This window comes from Sorex araneus, chromosome 5, assembly GCF_027595985.1.
Source record: "Sorex araneus isolate mSorAra2 chromosome 5, mSorAra2.pri, whole genome shotgun sequence".
Taxonomy (NCBI): Eukaryota; Metazoa; Chordata; class Mammalia; order Eulipotyphla; family Soricidae; genus Sorex; species Sorex araneus.
Window position 1 is genome coordinate 22782921 of NC_073306.1, and position 19823 is coordinate 22802743.

At 46.7% G+C, this 19823-nt stretch overlaps 1 protein-coding gene across 1 annotated transcript in view; it reads right to left on the reverse strand.

Annotated features, from left to right (window-relative positions):
* Positions 1-1995: 1995 nt before the first annotated feature.
* ZYG11A (zyg-11 family member A, cell cycle regulator) overlaps positions 1996-19823 on the reverse strand; it is a 51646-nt gene continuing 33818 nt past the window's right edge. The window contains exons 6-14 of the mRNA XM_055140060.1: positions 16070-16134; positions 13283-13382; positions 13043-13096; positions 12082-12243; positions 11926-11970; positions 6119-6316; positions 3527-3588; positions 3075-3172; positions 1996-2294 (exon numbers count right to left, since the gene is read on the reverse strand). Of these exons, the coding sequence (XP_054996035.1) occupies positions 2131-2294; positions 3075-3172; positions 3527-3588; positions 6119-6316; positions 11926-11970; positions 12082-12243; positions 13043-13096; positions 13283-13382; positions 16070-16134 (948 nt within the window). The 3' untranslated portion in view covers positions 1996-2130. The remainder of the gene's footprint in view (positions 2295-3074; positions 3173-3526; positions 3589-6118; positions 6317-11925; positions 11971-12081; positions 12244-13042; positions 13097-13282; positions 13383-16069; positions 16135-19823) is intronic.

Genomic DNA, 19823 nt, shown 5'->3' on the forward strand with positions numbered 1-19823 from the left:
GAAGGGTTTCTGGGCACTGAGGCCACGGGCAGTTGGAACCATGCCCGGAATGGCACCTGATAGAGAATTAAACGACGCAGGGCCTGAGCGATAGTACAGGGGCAGCAAGGCACTTGCCACTCATGTGGACGCCCCAAGTTCAATCCCTGGCACCCCATATTGTCCCAAACACTGCCAGGAGTGATCCCTGAGCACAGAGTCAGGAGTAGGCCCTGAGCACAGTTAGTTCTGGTGTGGCCACAAACTGTGCTGGGGAGACCCTGGACGCTCAACACCCCCTCTGCACGGCCTGCTACTGGGTGCAGAGACAAGGGCCAGGCTCAGTCATCTGTCCCCCAAACCAATGCTCTGTTGCTGTAGAACACCCCTGCCCAGAACCGGCTGGAGGGCCTGGTCGCCTTCAGGGAGAAGCGGTCCCCCAAGTTTGTTGGAGAGTGACTTACAGGACAAGGTGCCAGCTCTCATTACGGAGAAATGAGAAAGGAGAAGGCGCCAGCTGCTCTCGTTACGGAGCTCTGGCCGGTCATTGTCAGGAGAGGGGCAGGGGAAGGTTTCCACCTGGAAAGCCAAGAGACACCAGCAGCAAAAGTCCAGTTATGATTCGGGATGAAAGACGCGAGCCGAAAGTAGACTATAGACCGAACATGAAGGCCACCCAATACCTCTACTGCAAACTACAACACCCAAAAAGAGCGAGAGCAAAAGGGAGAGACAGGGTGGGGTGGTGGGGGATGGGGCGGGGGTGGTGAGAGGGATACTGGGATCATTGGTGGAGGGATGGGTAAACGATCCCTGTATGAGTGAAATGCAAACACAGAAGTTCGTAAGTTTGTAACTGTACATCACAGTGATTCAGTAATAAAAAAATTAAAAATAAAATAAAATAAAAATAAAGATAAAATAAAAAATAATTTTTAAAAGTCCAATTATGCCATAATCTAACCACTCATCTCTTCATATTCATCTTTTCATTTTTGGTCCAGACCAGCTGTGCTCAGAGATCCCTCCTGGTTGTGCTTGGGGGACCGTATGAGGGGCCGGGGATTGACAGGAATTAAACTGGGGCTGCCACATGCAAGGAAAGCACCTTACCCACTGTACTACCTCTTCAGCCTCAGTATTCATAATTTCTTAGCTGGAAAGATGTCTGACTGTGTTTTAATTTTTAGGCGTTTCCTTAAAACTTAATGTTAACATTTATTAAGACAAAAACTAAATGATTTCTTTGAAAGGGAGACTGTAACTATTCCCAACTTAATTTATTAAAATAGGAATGAGGCTGGGGAGACAGCAGAAGGGCAGGGAGGGGGGACATTTGCCTTACCCCTCATATGGTCTCCCCAACACTGCCGGGAGAGATCCCTGAGCACGAAGCCAGGAATAAGCCCCAAGCACAGCCAGGTGTAACCCCTGCCACCAAAAATATTTTCTTACTTAAAAATTAAAGGAATTAAGATTCACAATCCCAATATAACCTCCATCCAAAGGCTCTAATCTTCTCCTAAATCCCACCGTGCCCCCCATCCCATACACAGGTCTATAAAATGTCACATTTAAAGTAAAAACGTTAGGAATAAAGGCCAAAAGTAAAATCTATCCGAAATTGTCAAATGTATTTCTCCTCTCTCTACTCCACAAGTGGAAGGTTCTTTGGTATTTATTTAAGAAAACGTTTTTTTCTCTTTCCTGCCCTCCACAAAGATTGTGCATTCCGACCAACACATTTATGAGCACACTGTGTAATTTTATTTATGTTCACCTTTTTCCAGGGTTCTCACATATCCAGGAATAACAAATCAAAGGACACTTGTGAGCATAAGATTTTAACATAAATACCAAAATCTTCATGAAGGGCTTTCATCTCCCTTCCTCTGAGAAACTCAGGCATAGTCCCGCCGCCGCGAGTTCACGGATTTCCCAGGGCCCAGGGCCGACTCTTCAGAACTGCTGAAGGAATGTTCCCAGAAGGATTCCTACGTGATTCTGAGTATGGTTTGCATAAACGTTTTGTAACTTACAGAAATTCAACAACACACATAGCAGTGAGGTAGTCAACTCAGAAAGTCCAGTGGGGACTGGGTTCGCCCACCACGGGCTCATCTCCAAAGGCCTCTGCGGGGGGAACAAGCGTCAGTGGAGGGGGGCTCTCTGGAAATTCATGGAATGCATCCGGAGGTCTTCCAAAATGGAGGCTGCCATCTGCTGCGCCCGCGGGTGCGCCTCGCGGTGCTTCCGGATCTCCCATAAAAGCTGCAATCCCCCTTCTTCGACTAAGATTTTGCTATATTTGCTGGCTGGAAGGGGGGCGCAGGGGGAGAAATCAATCAAATAAATGGGATGGGAAAACTGGCATCTTAAATATTCTCAATTCAGCACATGCAGTTTTTGAAGAGATACAGAGGTTCAAGCCCTTTGACACAGGAATTAGCATGTAAACCAGTTCTGAACATGACAAAACTTAAATAATCCTTGGCTTGTACAGTGAAGTAACTGATAAGGATGCCAGCATGTTTCCTTTCAAACAATTCTACGCTGCAAATAGCTTTAATACAATCTAAAGGATTAAGAGTTTCTTTTATTACAAAAGTAACGTACATCTCAATTACAGGTAATCTGTTAAGCTAGACACCCTAAAAATACAAGATAGTGCATAAAATGTCATTTTATTATTTTTTTTACCTTTCATCTTTTTTTTAATAGTTTATTTTTAATTAGTGAATCAACGTGAGGGTACAGTTACAGATTTATACATTTTTGTGCTCATGTTCCCCCATACAGAGTTCGAGAACCCATCCCTTCACCAGTGCCCATTCCCCACCACCAGTAAACCCAGGGTCCCTCCCACCCTCCCCAGTCCCATCTCCCCCCACCCCAAACTGCCACTATGGCAGGGTATTCCCTTTAGTTCTCTCTCTCTGATTAGGTGTTGTGGTTTGCAATAAAGGTGTTGAGCGGCCATTGTGTTCAGTCTCTAGTCTACATTCGGCATGCGTCATTCATAAAATGTCATTTTAGAATACACTTAATGCACAGGTTACTGCACGAAGCCCCCAGCCCCTGTCTCGAATACTTACGGTTTTTAATGCTGACGTGATACATAGCCCAAAGTGCCCAGAGCTGAACCTCCGGCTGACAGAAGCTGCGGAGCAGTGGGAAAAACACCTTGAAGGACCTAAAAGGTACAAAGATGTTCAGTGTCAGACCCTCAGGAACAGAGGCGTCGTCAGCCTTCTCCCACAAGCGTTCCAATTCCTCACTAAAGCAGATGCTGAAGAGCATACGATGGTGCCCGCGCCCGAGCGACTGCATACTGTCTCACGCTTGTACCCAGCAGCCTCATCTGCAGGTGTGGGGATGACATGGGGACACCCCAGCGGGGCTTGGCCACCAGCAAGGCCACACATGGCAGCAAGCCATGTAGGAGCTCTTTTTCCAGATCCAGCTGCATATGACTCAACATATTATCACATAGTATTTCTAGAAGAGAAATGAGCTTTAAACAGAACTTGCACCACCATGAAAGTACCTGTATGTCACCAAAGCTGTCATGTTACAACTTGCACTTGGCCAATTCTGGACAGTTGCATACTGTATAAAAAGAAAAACCAAACTCTAATACTGTGTTTGATCACTTAGAAAAGGTCCTAATAGGCTATTCCCAGATCACTTATAATGGCAAATACATGAAACAAAATTAATTTTTAAAAAATGAGAAAATGACTCAAATTGAGGTTTACCAACTTGTCAAAATATCAATTACTCATTGTATCTATAGGATAAAAGGTTATGTGGAAAACAATGCAATAAACAGGGTTTCTGTTTAAAGACAGAACGAGTCATTCCTAAATCCACGAACAGAACAGGGCATGTGGTTTGCAGTCAAAGGCACTGGCAGTGTTGTGTGTGGCCCCCACAATAATGACCAAAAAGGGAAAAGACAACTTTATCAACAAAATAAAAAGCAAACATCAAAAACACAGAACAAAAGAGGAAAAAATGTAACTGATTAACAGTTCTAGCCCGGGGAAAGGCTACAAAACAAACTTTTAAAAGTGGCAGGAGGAGTGGTGGGCGTGTTGGGCACTGTGGTGGTCTCAGGGCACAGTAAAGAATATCAACAACCACATAACTATAACCATGTACCTGAACGCCAAGAAAAAAAAATTTTAAAAGAAACATGCTTTTACTTATTTGAGCCTAGAATAATTAAAAAAAATTTGAATCAAATATCTTAAGATATTTGATACTCTCTAATACTGTGATACAACAGATACGTCAGGAAGTAAAGTCAGAGGTAGGCAGATTGGGGAGTAGGAACACAGTTCATACAGTGTTTGTGTTTTGGTGTCAGGACCACACACAGCAATGTTCAGGGCTTACTTCTCACTCTGTGTCATGACACACCCGGTGGGGTACCGGGGATTGAACCGGGGTCAGCTTCACATACAAGGCGAACACCCTACCCACTCGGACCCTAAGAACACAGATCAAAGGGCTGGGCACAAGTTTGCTCTGAATCAGGAGCAGCCCTTAGCACTGCAGGGTGTTCACCTCCCACTCCTAAAGTAAAGAGCAAAAGCAAATAGGAGTGTTGAGAATTGAGTAAACATTTGCCTTATGTGTGTGAGGCCCTGGTGTGAGTCCTGGCACCGTGGCTCCCTGCCACACACACACACAATCTGCTGGCTGATTTAAAATATCAAAGGTCAAAACTCCCAGACCTCTTTTTCCATCCCTTAAAAAACAAACAAACAAACAAACAAACACCCATACCTCTTGAGGAAAGCAGAGTTAAGGTCTAAGGCACTTGCCGTATACACCATGAGGGAGTGATCCCTGATCACAGAGCCAGAAGTAAGCCCTAAGCACTGCTGGGTGTGGGGGGGGGAGAGAGAGAGGGAGAGAGGGAGAGGGGGAGGAGAGAGGAGAGGAGAGAGAAGAGAGAAGGGAAGAGAGAAGAGAGAGAAGAGAGGGAAGAGAGGGAAGAGAGGGAAGAGAGGGAAGAGAGGGAAGGGGGAAGGGGGAAGGGGAGGGGAGGGGAGGGGAGGGGAGGGGAGGGGAGGGGAGGGGAGGGGAGGGGAGGGGAGGGGAGGGGAGGGGAGGGGAGGGGAGGGGAGGGGAGGGGAGGGGAGGGGAGGGGAGGGAAGGGAAGGGAAGGGGAGGGAAGGGAAGGGAAGGGAAGGGAAGGGAAGGGAAGGGAAGGGAAGGGAAGGGAAGGGAAGGGAAGGGAGAAACCACACAAATGTGTGGGACTGGACAATCCCCCCTCCTCCAAGGGCTGAAGGGGCGGGGTTCCAGTCTAAACAACAAATGCTAAGAGCACGGCCCCCACTCAATAAGCAGCCTGGGAAGGGGCGCAAATCCCAGTGAGCTTCTGCTGCTCAGAAGCACAGGGCAAGTGTGGGTATGAATTTAATTCCTGGCTTTGACCCTCCCATATGCCAACTGTGACCTTGGCATGTGTAATCCTCGTGGCACAAAGTATGTGCAACTTCCAGCACACGAAAACCAGGTTTGTGAACTCCCAGCAGGCACGCACTGACCCCTCAGTGAGTATAAATGAAATGTGCACGTTCCACAACTAAGCCTGCATGTAATCCCAGTCACACACCAGCAGAGGAGGCAGGGAAACTCCCCTGGACTGGAGAGAGCGCGAGAGAAAAGGTCAACAGGCGGAGCACAGGCCCTGCATGCAACAGAAACCCAAGCAGACCTCCTGAATGCACCCAAACAAAACAACCCAAAACCCAACTGCTGATGTTAATAACATACATGCACACACAATGTATCTCGATTTTTTCACTTTTATCTTGAAAAGTGAAAATAGCAGAAGTACCAAAAAACGACAGAAATTTGCAAAGACAAGATGCAGTCAACGAGCCTGAGTAGGGGACCATCCTGGAGAGCAGGGGAGGGCGGAGATGAACACACGGAAATGCTGATTCACACAGGTTAGCTTTGGGGACGGGTGGGCTTTTATAACGTTTCTGTTGACTTTTTCTGTGTTTTCCCCATTTCTACAATGAACACGTAGTTCTAAAAAGTTCTGCACCCTAAAACAATACCTTTCCTGTAAGCGGAGATTCCCCGGATCTTGAAAGGGTAACGACAGACATACCAGATCCTGGAGCAGCTTGAGCCTCTGCCGGTCCTGGGCGTCCCAGGACGACTTCTCAGACGTCAGGTGGGCAATGATGCCCGCGGCAAAGTAGCTGACCTCCAAATCTTCGCTGTGCAGGAAGCTGCTGAGCAGGGGCACCAGCTCCTCCTGCCTCGCCATCCTGGGAGCGAGCTCCGTGACCTCAGCTACATTGTTCTACAGGCCAGATGGAGCAGAGACGGTCAGGGGCAGGGGCAGGGGCAGAGGGTGTGCGGGGCCCGGCCCTGCCCGCTACTGCTCCAAGGTGCTCCACCCCGGACTCCTCCCTCCCTCTGCCTGACACCCACAGCCCCACCTGGGGACGAGGAGGATCACCCCAAGAGCCGATCCCAGAGCGAGCACTTAGCAAGTGCCAGGCTCTGTACCCTACTGACTCTTTTTTACCTGCCATATCTCATTAATCTCAGGGGCAAAAGCACAAAGAAATGTGACATGCAGCAAAACAACTTGTCTGGTTCACACTGCAAACACCCACTGAACTGGAATACAAATCCAAGCATCTCTAGAACAGTTACTATCCCTGGGGCCTGTGGCAGGAAGCTGAAGGGTAACAATGAAAGGCAGGTCAGATTTCCTTTCGTTTTATATATTGTATCAGTTTTCGACACCAGATAACAAATTACCAGGAAGGAATTGGCCGAAAACCCCCATCTTCCCCTCCGAGAGTTGTGGGGGTCCGCGGGAGGGCAGGCCCAGCTTGGCGATAGGCCTCACAGAGCTACTGCATCCAGCTGGGGGCTGGGGAGGCCACTCAGTAGTGAAGCACAGGCCTGCACACATGCAGAGAACCCCGCTGTGCCCCTGCCCTCCAGTATAGCTCTGTCCGGGCTCCATCCTCATCTGTCTGGGTTCGAGTCCCCCGCACTGCATCCCCGCTGGAGGGGAATCCAATCCCAACCTCCCTCCCGCTGCTGGCAGAGTCCTGTCCCTCTGTGGCGTGCCGTTGTTCCCAGCCCCTCGCCATGCTGGGCTTTTCACCGCGGGGCCACTGACTGCACAGCCCTGGCTTCTTCAAAGCCAGTGAGGACGAGTCTAGAATCCATGTTAGCTCCGTTTCGAAAATAAACCTGACCCACAGAGGAACGAAAAGGAAATGTACATATACGCCATGAAATTCTGCTCCACTATTAAAAAGATGCAATCTGTCATTCACAACCATATGGACAGACCCAAGAGATACTGTGCTAGATGAAATAATTCATATGGAGAAAGATTTGTACATGGAATATAAAAACAAAATGATAAAAAAAAAAGGGGGGGGTAGTACCAGAAGGGAAGGTACCACCCTGGGAGATTCAGCAGGAGAGGAAGTCAGGTAAAGGGGTAAACTGGAGAATGGGCATGAAAATCAGATATTTTTTTCCGGGGGGGGGCAGGGAGGCACACCTGGTTGTATTCAGAGCTATTTTTTTTCCCTTTATTGGATCACACCTGGTGATGCACAGAAGTTACTCCTGGCTCATGCACTCAGGAATTACTCCTGGCAGTGCTCAGGGGACCATATGGGATGCTGGGAATCGAACCCGGGTCGGCTGAGTGCAAGGCAAACGCCCTACCCACTGTGGTATCACTCCAGCCCCTTCAGGGCTATTTTTGACTCTCCGAGAAAGGGGCTGGCCCTGGTGGTGCTACGGACCATGTGGTGCTAGGGACTAAATCCAGGCCTCCCCCATGCAAAGTCAGCACGCTACGCTCTGTCCAGTCTGGAAACTGAACTCCGGATACCAATCCTACTGTAGTATAACACAGACGCCAAAGTATAGTGCTGTACATCTGGAACCTTTATGAAGCCCTAACAAATGTTACTTCAATTTAAAAACTATTTCTTAAGGTCTAGAGAGACAGTATGGGGGTTAAGGCACTTGTCTTGAATGCGGATGATCTCAGTTTGATCCCGGAATAGTATATGGTCCTCTGAGCCCCACAAGAGTGAGCTCTGAGACTCTGAGTGCCTTTGGGGTATGGCCCCTCCACACCCCTACTTTAAAAAATAAAAGAACATATGGCACTATAAAAAAATTAGGTTATTCTGAGACCCATTCCCTTTCCAATACAAGCTCTACATACTGTCATCAACAGCAGAAACTGCACTGTTCAGGAAAAGTCCTTCTCTCCTTTACCCCAAGGCTTCTGTCCATTTCTTTTTTTTTTTTTTTTTTGCTTTTTGGGTCACACCTGGCGATGCACAGGGGTTACTCCTGGCTCTGCACTCAGGAATTACCCCTGGCCGTTCTCAGGGGACCATATGGGATGCTGGGATTTGAACCTGGGTCGGCCGCGTGCAAGGCAAACGCCCTACCCGCTGTGCTATCTCTCCAGCCCCTTCTGTCCATTTCTTTAATGGCACAATTTCAGCATGACAGCTCTCAGACAGCTTCAAACTGCAAACGTGGACAGACAGATAAGATCCTGAGCATGACCTAGACGGACGCCAGTGCTGAGTCCCTAGATGTCCCCACAGGTATGGCAGAGGCTATGTTTACAGTAGCTTGTTCTAAGATTCTACGGAACAAAATGTGGAAGAGAGGGACTAACGGGGGAAATGTGGGCCTTCCTCAAAGGAAGAAAGACAGGCAACCTTGTCAACTTTCAGGATTCTGAGAGGCTCTCAAATAAATAAAGCGTGATACCCAATACCCATCAGATAAGGGGTTGATACCAAGGGTATATAAAGCACTGGTTGAACTCTACAAGAAGAAAACATCCAACCCCATCAGAAAATGAGGTGAAGAAATGAACAGAAACTTTCCCAAGGAAGAGATACAAATGGCCAAAAGGCACAGGAAAAAGTGCTCTACATCACTAATCATCAGGGAGATGCAGATCAAAACAACCATGAGATACCACCTCACACCACAGAGACTGACACACATCCAAAAGAACAAAAGCAACCACTGTTGGAGAGGATGTGGGGAGAAAGGGACCCTTCTACACTGCTGGTGGGAATGCCGACTGGTTCAGCCCTTTTGGAAAACAATATGGACTATTCTCAAAAAATTAGAAATTGAGCTCCCATTTGACCCAGCAATACCACTGCTGGGAATATATCCCAGAGAAGCAAAAAAGTATAGTCAAAATGACATCTGCACTTATATGTTCATCACAGCACTGTTTACAATAGCCAGAATCTGGAAAAAAACCCGAGTGCCCTAGAACAGATGACTGGTTGAAGAAACTTTGCAGTGGAATACTATGCAGCTGCTAGAAAAAATGAGGTCATGAACTTTGCATATAAGTGGATCAGCATGGAAAGTATCTTGCTAAGTGAAATGAGTCAGAAAAAGAGAGACAGACAGAGAAAGATTGCACTCATCTGTGGAATATAGAATAACAGAGTAGGAGACTAACACCCAAGAATAGTAGAAATAAGTGCCAGGAGGTTGACTCCATGGCTTGGAAGCTGACCTCACATTCTGGGGAAAAGGCAGCTCAGATAGAGAAGGGAACACCAAGTAAAATGTGGTTGGAGGCCACGCGGGGGAAGGGTGATGCGTGCTGAATGTAGACTAGAGACTGAACACAATGGCCACTCAACACCTCTATTGCAAACCACAACACCTAATTAGAGAGAGAGAACAAAAGGGAATACCCTGCCACAGTGGCAGGGTGGGGTCGGGGGAGATGGGATTGGGGGTGGGAGGGATGCTGGGTTTATTGGTGGTAAAGAATGGACACTGGTGAAGGGATGGGTTCTCGAACATTGTGTGAGGGAAACATGAGCACGAAAATGTATAAATCTGTAACTGTACCCTCACGGTGATTCACTAATAAAAAAATAAATAAATTTTTTTAAAAAGCGTGAAAAAATCACGGGCTGGAGAGAGTACAGAAGAGAAGGTGCCTGCAGCCCACATGGCTCCAATCCCCAAACTGCTGCAGTTTGTCTCCTGAGTACCACCAGAAATGACCCCTAAGCCCAGAGTCAGGAATAAGCCCTGAGTACCGCCAGGTGTGGCCCCCACACACACCCTGTCGGAGAGATAATAGAGCAGGTCAGGTGCTTACCCTGCACCTGGAAGACCAGGGTTCAATCTCGGGCACCTTCTGTGGTCCCCTGGGACCTGCCAGGAGTGATCCCTGAGTGCAGAGCCAGGAACAAGCTCTGAGCACCACTGTGTATGACCAAAACAAGCAAACAGAAACGATGTAAAAGATGCCTTAAGGGCCGGAGCGATAGCACAGCGGGTAGGGCGTTTGCCTTGCACTCGGCCGACCCGGGTTCGATCCCCGGCATCCCATATGGTCCCCCAAGCACCGCCAGGAGTAACTCCTGAGTGCAAAGCCAGGAGTAACCCCTGAGCATCGCTGGGTGTGACCCAAAAAGCAAAAAAAAAAAAAAAAAAAAAGATGCCTTAAGTTAACAGAATTAGGATACTTAGCACTGGGAGGGAACATACTTTCAAAGTCCACTTTTCTGGTCTTGTTTCTCATTGTTTTCTTTTCACCATCCCCAAATTCTAAATATTCTGTCCTACTTCTCCCACTGACTAATTTCTAGGACCAGAGAGAGGCTGTAGTGGTTAAGGCTCTTCTTAACTTGCACGTGTCCCATCTGGGTTTGATCCTCAGTACCACACACGGTCCCCTGTGCACCACCAGGAGTGACCCCTGTACCCCGCTGGTGCTCCCCACCCCAAAATGCAAACCCACAAACATTATTGTAACCATGGTATCAGAACTACAATTTTTAAACAATTTTAAAAAATGACCTTACAAAAGAGGACGAAGAGGAAAGTGAGCTATCGGAGTCTGTGTCTGTCACACGCGCGAGGACGCTTCTGTGCCTCAGAGCAGCAGCCGAACGGAGGAACAGTGAGACGGAAGGGAACGCAGTGCTTAGGCCCCGTGGCAAGTCCCAGGAAGGAGTGGCGGCAACTATAATCTCGTCAGCCGTAGGCATAAAGAGAACATGTCTTCGTCTCTGACCCAGTTCCTGAAACAGAACTCTAAACCCCTTCAATTTCCTGATGGGATCGTCTCTGTTCTGCTAAAACAACTCCTGACAGGCACCTGGATAGCTCCAGGATGGGGGCCGTCTTCCTGAAAGGCCAAATCCTGACGGGAAGCCTAGAACTTTCATCGTCACCCCAACAGGAGGAAGAGGGGTGCACACCCTCACTTAGCCAGTCAGAAGTATAAAAGAGTGAGTCCTGTGGGACTGGGCCCTTTTACTGAAGGGTTTCACTGCGCCAGGGAGCAAACCCAGGGCCAGGGCTTCTAGCTACAGCCCTAGCCCTAGAGCCCTTTAATTCTGAATAATTAGCATCAGAGTCAAACTGAACTGCAGGACATCTGATTATAGGTGGGAGAGTTGAGGAGTGGTTATTGGAAAACACCCAGACTGTTATCTACTTGTGACTGAAGAATGGGACAAAAGCCAAGACTATGGAAGCACCGAGACCGCCTTGACCTCTGCCCTGAAAGCAATGAGTAAGGAGGCCCACAGAGACGAAAGCCCAGCTGACCACCTACTGCTCAGAGAGGAGTCAGGCCACCTTGGGCATCGCCCCTCATCACGAGATCCACAAAAGAAATGCACTGCTATGAGTATACAGCTGCTACGAGTAAATACGTTCTAAGTGAATAAAATAGCTGTTTTAAGCTACAATTTGTTCCCAAGAGGACTGATATTTAATGATATCAGGATGGTACGAAAAGTAAGCCAATAAATTGCTTATAAGTGCCTAGCAAATCATAGGAATTATGTGTCGGTTTTCTTATTTTTTTTTAAAGTCATTAGAATTAACTCAAAATAATCACCTTACCAAAAGACCAAGAACTTTGCTTCGTATTGATAATTCTGAAAAAGTCTGTCAAAAAAAAAAAAATGAGCAAGTTACTAGATGATGAAAAAAAATAAACAGCTTACTGTATGATTGAAAAAAGGAAATTTTCATATAAACTCGATCCTATCTTCCTACCTCCAAGAGTCGGATGAAGATGGGTAACCCCTGATTTTCAATAAAGCTCTTGCAGGCCACCGGAGACTCATCTGTAAGATTCCAAAGTGCTTTCAAAGTAAACAGGAAGGTGACATCATCTACACTTGCAGTGTTTTTTTGTTTTACTATTGCTAGAAGTTCCTTAAAACAAACAAAGAAATTAATTTCACTATAAGAAAAGAAAAGCAGCATTCAAAGATAAATAAAACCCATGTTCTGCTACTTAATAACTTCGTGAGCAGAGCCTGGTGCAGCCTGGGGCACCACTGGGCACATCCAATCTCCCAGCCCCCAATAAAAAAATATCACACAGCTGGTTGTTTTGAGTTAAATACAATTTTAAGCTTTGGTCTTAAAACTAAAGGAAGAGCTGCTCTTCAAGGCCCTGTTCTCCCTGGGCTACAGACTCCCTTGTCTGTTTCTTTGCTGTTTCCACCTGCATTCTCTCTGCAACAGGTACTTCTCTTTCCTCTCTCCTCCCAAATACGTTTCAATAAAAATGATCCTGCTTCACAACAAACAAAAATCAAGCTCTAGAGGAAACACAAATACATCGCAATTGACTTAAGGAAGTTTCTCAACCCAACCAGCAGAGAATTTACCACAAAAACCAAGCTGTGAGACTCTGGGCGATGGAGCAATCAGAGGTCACAGTCTACAGTTGCTGGGTTTCAGCCACTGGCATTAAGTGGCTGAGCACCACTGCTCTGGGCAGAGCCACCGTGAGTGACTCCAGCTAGCAGTAGGGCAGAGGAAGTGAGGCGGACCCCGATGCAGTCACTGGGGTTGGGTTGAGAAACCCAGGAGGCCTGGGTTCAATGCACTGCACTACATGGGTCCCTCAAGCACTGCTGGAAATGACCCTCTCAGCAGCCAGCCAGGAACGGTCTAGAAGCTCTCTACAGATGTCCCCAAACAAAGGTTATAGGTAACAGCTTACCCTGACTGTCAAGAAGAGCTCTTCTTTAAGTTCTGAGATCTGCACAGGTGAGAGCTGTAAGCAAACAGAAGGCCCAAAATGGAAATAAATATTGAGAGAGGAAGAAAGGAAGAGAAGGGGAAAGAGAGCAAGGCGGGGCCGAGAGGGAGAGAAAGGACAGGAGGAGGCGGAGGGGGGGACGGAGGGACAGGAGAGGGAGAGGAGAGGGAGCAGAGGGAGTGCTTGCCGTTAGTTCTGTACCTGCAGAGCAATAATGGAGATGATGCTCACGGCCATTGTCTGCATCTTGGGGTTTTCACTCTTACAGAGCCATTTCATAACCAACTTGGCAGCATCTAACCTGAAAAGCATTATTTTTCTCACAATAAAGTTTATGAAGCCGTACACGAGGAGAAAAGAATCTTGTCTTGTTTCTCTGCTTGCTTATTTCCACACTGGAGAAGCCTGTGTTCTCTCTTGAACACTTTCTCCACTTTCTCTCCTCTCACATCTTTCTAAGCAAATTTTGTTCAATAAAAACTACATTGCTTCACAAATAAATAAATAAATTAATAAATAATAAATATTTGAGCAAAATGCAAGGATTCAAAGAAAGATGGGCAGTTCTGAGAAGATACATTCCGTTTCTACCAGGACTGGTCTGAAAAAGAGAAGGGGAGTCATTTGCCACCTGAGCTGCAGACAGTGCTAACCTCCTGCCGAGAGCCCTAAGAGGGCAGTATGACTCAGCTCCGACTGTCATACAGGAAGGGGGAGGAGGGACAGTGCAGGGTGCTATTCCCAGCTCAGGGCTTAGCATAGTTCCTTGTGTTGTTGGGGGAAGCATGTAGTGCCCAGGATCAAACCCAAGGCTTCCACTGCAAAGCATTGGTACCCTTAGAGCTACTCCCCCAGGCTACAATATCTATCTAATATTTATCTTTAATGAGTACCACTATCTATATTTTTTAAAGCCAACTCTCATGGGGGGTGGGAGGGGCAGGGGTGTCACTTCCAGTGGTGCTCAGGATTTGCTCCTAGCTCTGTGCTCAGAGATCACTCCTGGTGGGGTTCAGGGAACCTTATGGGATACCAAGGATTGTACCAGCGTCGGCTAGATACAAGGCAAGTGCACTACCTGCTATGCTATCACTCTGGCCCAAGTCATCTCCCATTTTAGGGACAGAGTCCAGGGGCCAGAGACGGCACAGCAGCCGAGGTGCTTACTTCAATGCCTGGCACTGCCGGTACCTACTGCCAATTCCTTAGCACACACAGAGCCAGAAGGAAGTCCTTAGCACAGCTGACTATGGCCCCCAAACAAAACAAAGAGCATATCTGAATTAGACTTGAGTGGATGAGAGAGTGCAGGGGGAAGGTCACTGCTACCCCAGTTTGATCCCCAGCACCACATACAGTCCCGGGAGCCCCGCCAGCAGAAGTCCCTGAGCACAGAGCCAGAGTAAGCCCTGAGCACCACTGGTTGTAACCCAAACTAAACCAAACAAAAATGGAACAAAATCAACTGGCTTTGAGAAAAAAAACAGAACCCAATCACTGCCATGCTCACGGCTGATCTTCACAGGCTTGAGATGAGCCTTATCCCTGAGAATGAATCTGCTAAAAAACTCAGGTATGCAGATTTTGTGACTGAAATCTTCAGGCTCTCACAGAGTTGGGAATGGGCAACCTCCCCTCATCTCCTCATCATCCTGTTGTTCCGGGAGCCTGGCAGTCAGGCTCACAAACGGCCTCTGGAGCCATATAAGCTCATTAACGGCCATGATCCAGAGACTCACAAATAAATCTCGGAAGAGAGCAAAACACTGCATAGGTGCCTCCAGATCCCAGAGTTAAAAATTTAACTACAGCTGTATTGACCTTCTTAGAATTTTAGAATTCCTGGAGCAGTATCTTATACTCTACCAAGATATACCAAGAGTAGCATACCACCTTTGATGGGGTGTAAAGTACAAGGCAACCGCTCTAGATTAATATATATATATATATATACATATATATATATATACACACACACACACACATATATATGCATATAAGGCTCAACCTGTAACATGTTAGTACTGTCTTATACATGGGCTTAATGGCGCCAGGGTGAAATACAGTATTCTTCACACACTTTCCCCTAAAGAAACTTTTCTGGATCACTTTTAGTGCATTATTCCTAACAAGCAATACAAAATAAATTATTTAGGACCTACTTTTGGGGCAGGTTTGGGTGGTAGTGGACAAATTTGAAATCATGGTCGTGGGACTGGTGTTAGAATATTGAATGTAATAAATTTTGAACAACTTTATAAAAATAAAATTTAAAAAAATCAATTAGCAATGAGTGACTCCGCCTATAAGTCAGCACTCCAAACCACGTTCTTCCCGAGAGCCTGTGCTCAACTGCTCAGCTGTTTGTAGCTTCTGAACAAAGAAATCTAGACTACATTACAAAGGCATCAAGAGAAACCTCTCTGAAGTATAAAATAATCATTTGCAAATATCATGAAATAAGAGCTACTAATATTAAGAAGAACCTATACTTCATAAGGTAGCCACGGCAGTGAGTTCTTTATAAACGCTATCTTAAGAGTGACTTTTTTGGAGGAGCTGTACCAGCTGTACCAGGTGGCTGGGTATGGAGAGGGATGAACAAGTGGTGCTGGGCATGGGAGCCAGGCCTCCCACATGCAAGGCAAGCCCTGCCCTCTCCACTAGCTCCTCAGTCCCAAGGCACACTATTTTTTAAATGTCAAAACTTATTTACAAAAATAATAGAAAGTTTACACCTTGAGTCCAAGAAACCTGACTCTGAATTCCATCTTCTCAGAACCCACCTACTCTGACCACTTTTGGAGATGACATCTGCCAGTGGGTACTTCTGATCATCTCCTGGGCATGAGGAGCAACAGAACCTTCTCCCCTGTCATCTTACTCTGCCTTAGTAAGGCCCTCAGCTAAGCTACACACCGAAGTCAACCATGCTCAGAGTAACACTTGGCAACAACTCAAAATTGGATGACCAAGTTTTAGACTCACCTGTCAAATGGAACATCCACAAGAATCATGGAATTGGTTAAGGAGAGAAGACAATTCTTCTGCAGCTTTTAGAAAATAAAGAAAAATCACTTTGAGCAAATGTATGCATTTCATTCCGACTAAAGAGTTCTATGCATCTGGAAGTTACTATCCACAAACTTTTCTGACAGCGAGCGCATACTGCTTCCTGTACTCGCCAAGTTCCTGGCTTAAACAAATTCATATTCACCTTGGCCTAACATACTACAGTCCCATCCTGTCCTTTCTGTTTTATTTTGTTTTTGTTTTTATATTTAGGCTAGACCCAGCAGGGCTCAGGATCACTCCTGGTGGGTACGGTTGATCATATGGGGTGCCGGGAATTGCTTAGGTGAGGGTGCAAGGCAAGCACCCTACCTTCTGTATTTTCTCTGTGGCCCAACCATCTTGTTCCCCTGACCTCTAACAGGACCCATGTTCAAGACAGTCTGCCTAATCTGTCAGTCCAGGCAAACTGTCTAAATCCTGCTGATGCAAGTATCAAATAAGAGGGAAACTGTTGTAAAAATTTAAATGCATTATCTGCTACACAAGATAGCTAATTTTATAAATCTCAAAATAATAATAAAAACTAAAACAAATAAAACCTGGTTAAGCTATTGAATGATAAATGCCTTTGTTATATCTTACTCTCTTTTGGTTTTCTGACCATGCCCGGCTGTACTCAGAGCTCATTCCTTACTCTGCCCTCAAGGATCACTCCTGGTGGTCTCAGGGGACCATATAGGGTGTCAGGGATTGAACCCAGGTTGGCCGCAAGCAAGGCAAGCGCTCTACCTGCTGTACTGTCTCTCTGGCTCCATGTCTTACTACTCTGACAGCTTCCACATTCTCAAGACTGCTGTAGGGATGTGGGTGGGAGATGACTCAAAGGCCAACGCTCCTGCCTTGCAAGCTGGAAGCCGTGAGTCTGGTCCTCAGGTGGCAGCCCTTGATCAAACACGATCCAGGCAATTCCACTGGACTTGCCAATAGCAAAGTGATTTCCACCACACCACAGCCATGCGTGTGCGAGCACTTCAGCTAAAGGAACACAAGGCCAACAATCACACCAAACGTGTGTAACACTGGTCAATGTAACGTAATAGGGGAAGGGAAGGATTTGGAGGGATTCAACTAGATGATGGCCGGATGGAGAGGCCTCCTAGGAAAGGCCTAGGAAGAGGCCAGCTCCGCATGAGTCAGCCAGTACAGGAGGCTGGGACAGCAACTCAACTGGGCAGGAACTTAACAAGTGCCCCGCAAGAGCCTTCACTAAGGGTTACTAAGCCTTCACAGGGTTCCGGACATCTGACGGGGGCAGCTGCTATTCAACCAATCTTCAATTAGGACTGAATTAGGCAACCTGGACTGAATTAGGAAGGATTTCCCCATTTAACAAAAGAAAGAAAACAGTTGTTTTTGTATTCTTTGTTGCTATTGTGTCATTTTTGGGGAGAAGGGGCATACTGGGCGGTACTCAAGTTTGTTTCTGAGGATCCAGACTGGGCCTCCCATATGAATGCATTTTGGCCCTTTGAGCACTCTCTCTCTCTTTCTGGCCCCAAGAGCGCTCAGGAGGCACAGTCCCTTTCCGGTGGCTCACTGCAAACTGGGCTGGCACGCAACGCAAGGGTCAAGGACTAGGTGCTGCTCAGGCCCTGCAGAGCTGGGGCCTACCCAGACCACCCTTGAGATGCTGGGGGAGAGTCTCTGTGTTCTATTTTTTAAAAAACTGTTCCCCCTTCCCTTCCTTTTGCTGCTACAGTGACTGCTGGTTGCGGAGTCCACACCCTGCACATCTGGTTGGGGTGATCCTACGCCCAGCCAGTGATTGTCAGGGACAATCTGAGTCGGGGTGCTTGAGTAGGTGCTCATTTAGCTGTGCTTTGCAAATTCAGGTGGTGCTTTGCAAATTCTGAACTGCAGTGTTCAGTGGACGGTGAGCCCCAACCGGCCACCAAGCTCTCACATCTTTTAGGGACACGCTTTCACACATCTGGCTATGAGATCAAATACTAGGGACCAAATGCTCCTCTGGCACTGTGAGTCACCTGATGCATGTGAGCAACACAAAAGATCAAACTCGGGGCCTCATGATTGCAAGGCAGGTGCTTTTAGCCACGAAGTCATCTCCTGAGTCCCCCAAACATAATGTTTAGTGAGGAAAGACCATTTTATGTGTTTCCTCTCTTTCTGCAATAAAAAAAAAAATTAATCCTCTTAATTACTAACTTCCATCAGATTTAGTAAAAGGAAAGACCTACAAAGCTATCACCATTAATCAAGACAGAGCACATCTCTATCACTCTACACATTTTCATTGTGCTCCCTCCTCTAGTCAATCCTGATTTTGACAACACCAGGCCCAAGAAAATTCTAGAGGGCCAGAGAGAGCTCAACAGGCTGAGCACATCTGCATACAGAAAGCTGAGATTTGATCTCCAGCACTGCATGGTCCCCTGAGCACCACCAGAAGAGAGCCCTGAGCAGAGCCAATCCAGGGTGTGGCCCAAGGATGAGAAAAAATTAGTTTTTTCCTAAGGTCACACATAAATTAAACCAAATTACACACTCTTTGAACATGAATTTTCTTACTCAGCATTTGTTTTTGAGATTTGTCCATATTCTAGGTATCAGTCCTCTTTATCATCAAATAGTGGTTTATCTAATGAATACACCATTATTTATCAAATCACCTGTTGCTGGATATTTGGGAATTTGTCCGTTTTAGAAAGGGAAGAGACCATGAATAAAGATATTTTAGAGGTCAGAAAAATAGCTCAGAGGGCTGGAGCACATACTTTTCATGTGGAAGACCCAGGTTCAATTCTCAGGACTGCATGGTTCTCTGAGGATCACTGAGAGTGACTGAGCAGAGCAGGAATCAATCCCCTTGCATTGATTCCGACCCACCCCCAGAAAAAAACTCCTATAAACATTCATGGCTAAGTCCCATATGGATGCATTTCTCTTTGTAATTCCTAAGAGTGTTATGAGTGGGCAAAGTAAGGAAGGTATACTTAACTTTCAAAGGAACTATCAGATGCATGCTTAGTTGAAGCAAGAATCTCAGTTACTCCATGCTTGTTAACACCTGAGATTGTGATCCTGGATTTATTTTTGTTGGGGGGGGGGCAGCAAGGGGTACTGGAGCCTCACCTGGAAGTGTCTGGGGAACCACAACACAGTTCCAGGGATCAAACCCAGGCCTTCCACATGCCTTTTTCAGTTTTGGTGGGGGCAAGGGTTTAGTCATTCCTGAGGTCCTCAGGGCTTATTTCAGGATCCGCGCTCAGAGATCAATCCTGGTGGTGCACAAGAGATCACACATGGAACTGAACTAGGAAAAGTGTGTGCAAGGCAAGTGCCTTAACCCAAGTACTATCTCTCTGGCCAATCAAATATTCTGCCTTTTAAAAAACTTGATTTAGGGACCAGAGAAATAGTACAGCAAATAGGGCACTTGCCTTGCATGCCGCCAACTGGGGTTTGATCCTTGGCATCCCACATGGTTCCCCAAGTCCCGCCAGGAGTGGGTTCCTGAGCACAGAACCAGGACTCAGCCCTAAGCATCACCATTTGAGGTTCAAACATTAAAAAGTTCTTTAAATGGATTTATTTGCAGCCTTAGAGATAGTACATAGGGAAAGAGCTTGCCCTGAGTATGGATTACCTCGGTTAGTCCCTGGCACTCCACAAAGCTCCCCAAGCCCCGCTGGAGTGATCCCTGAGC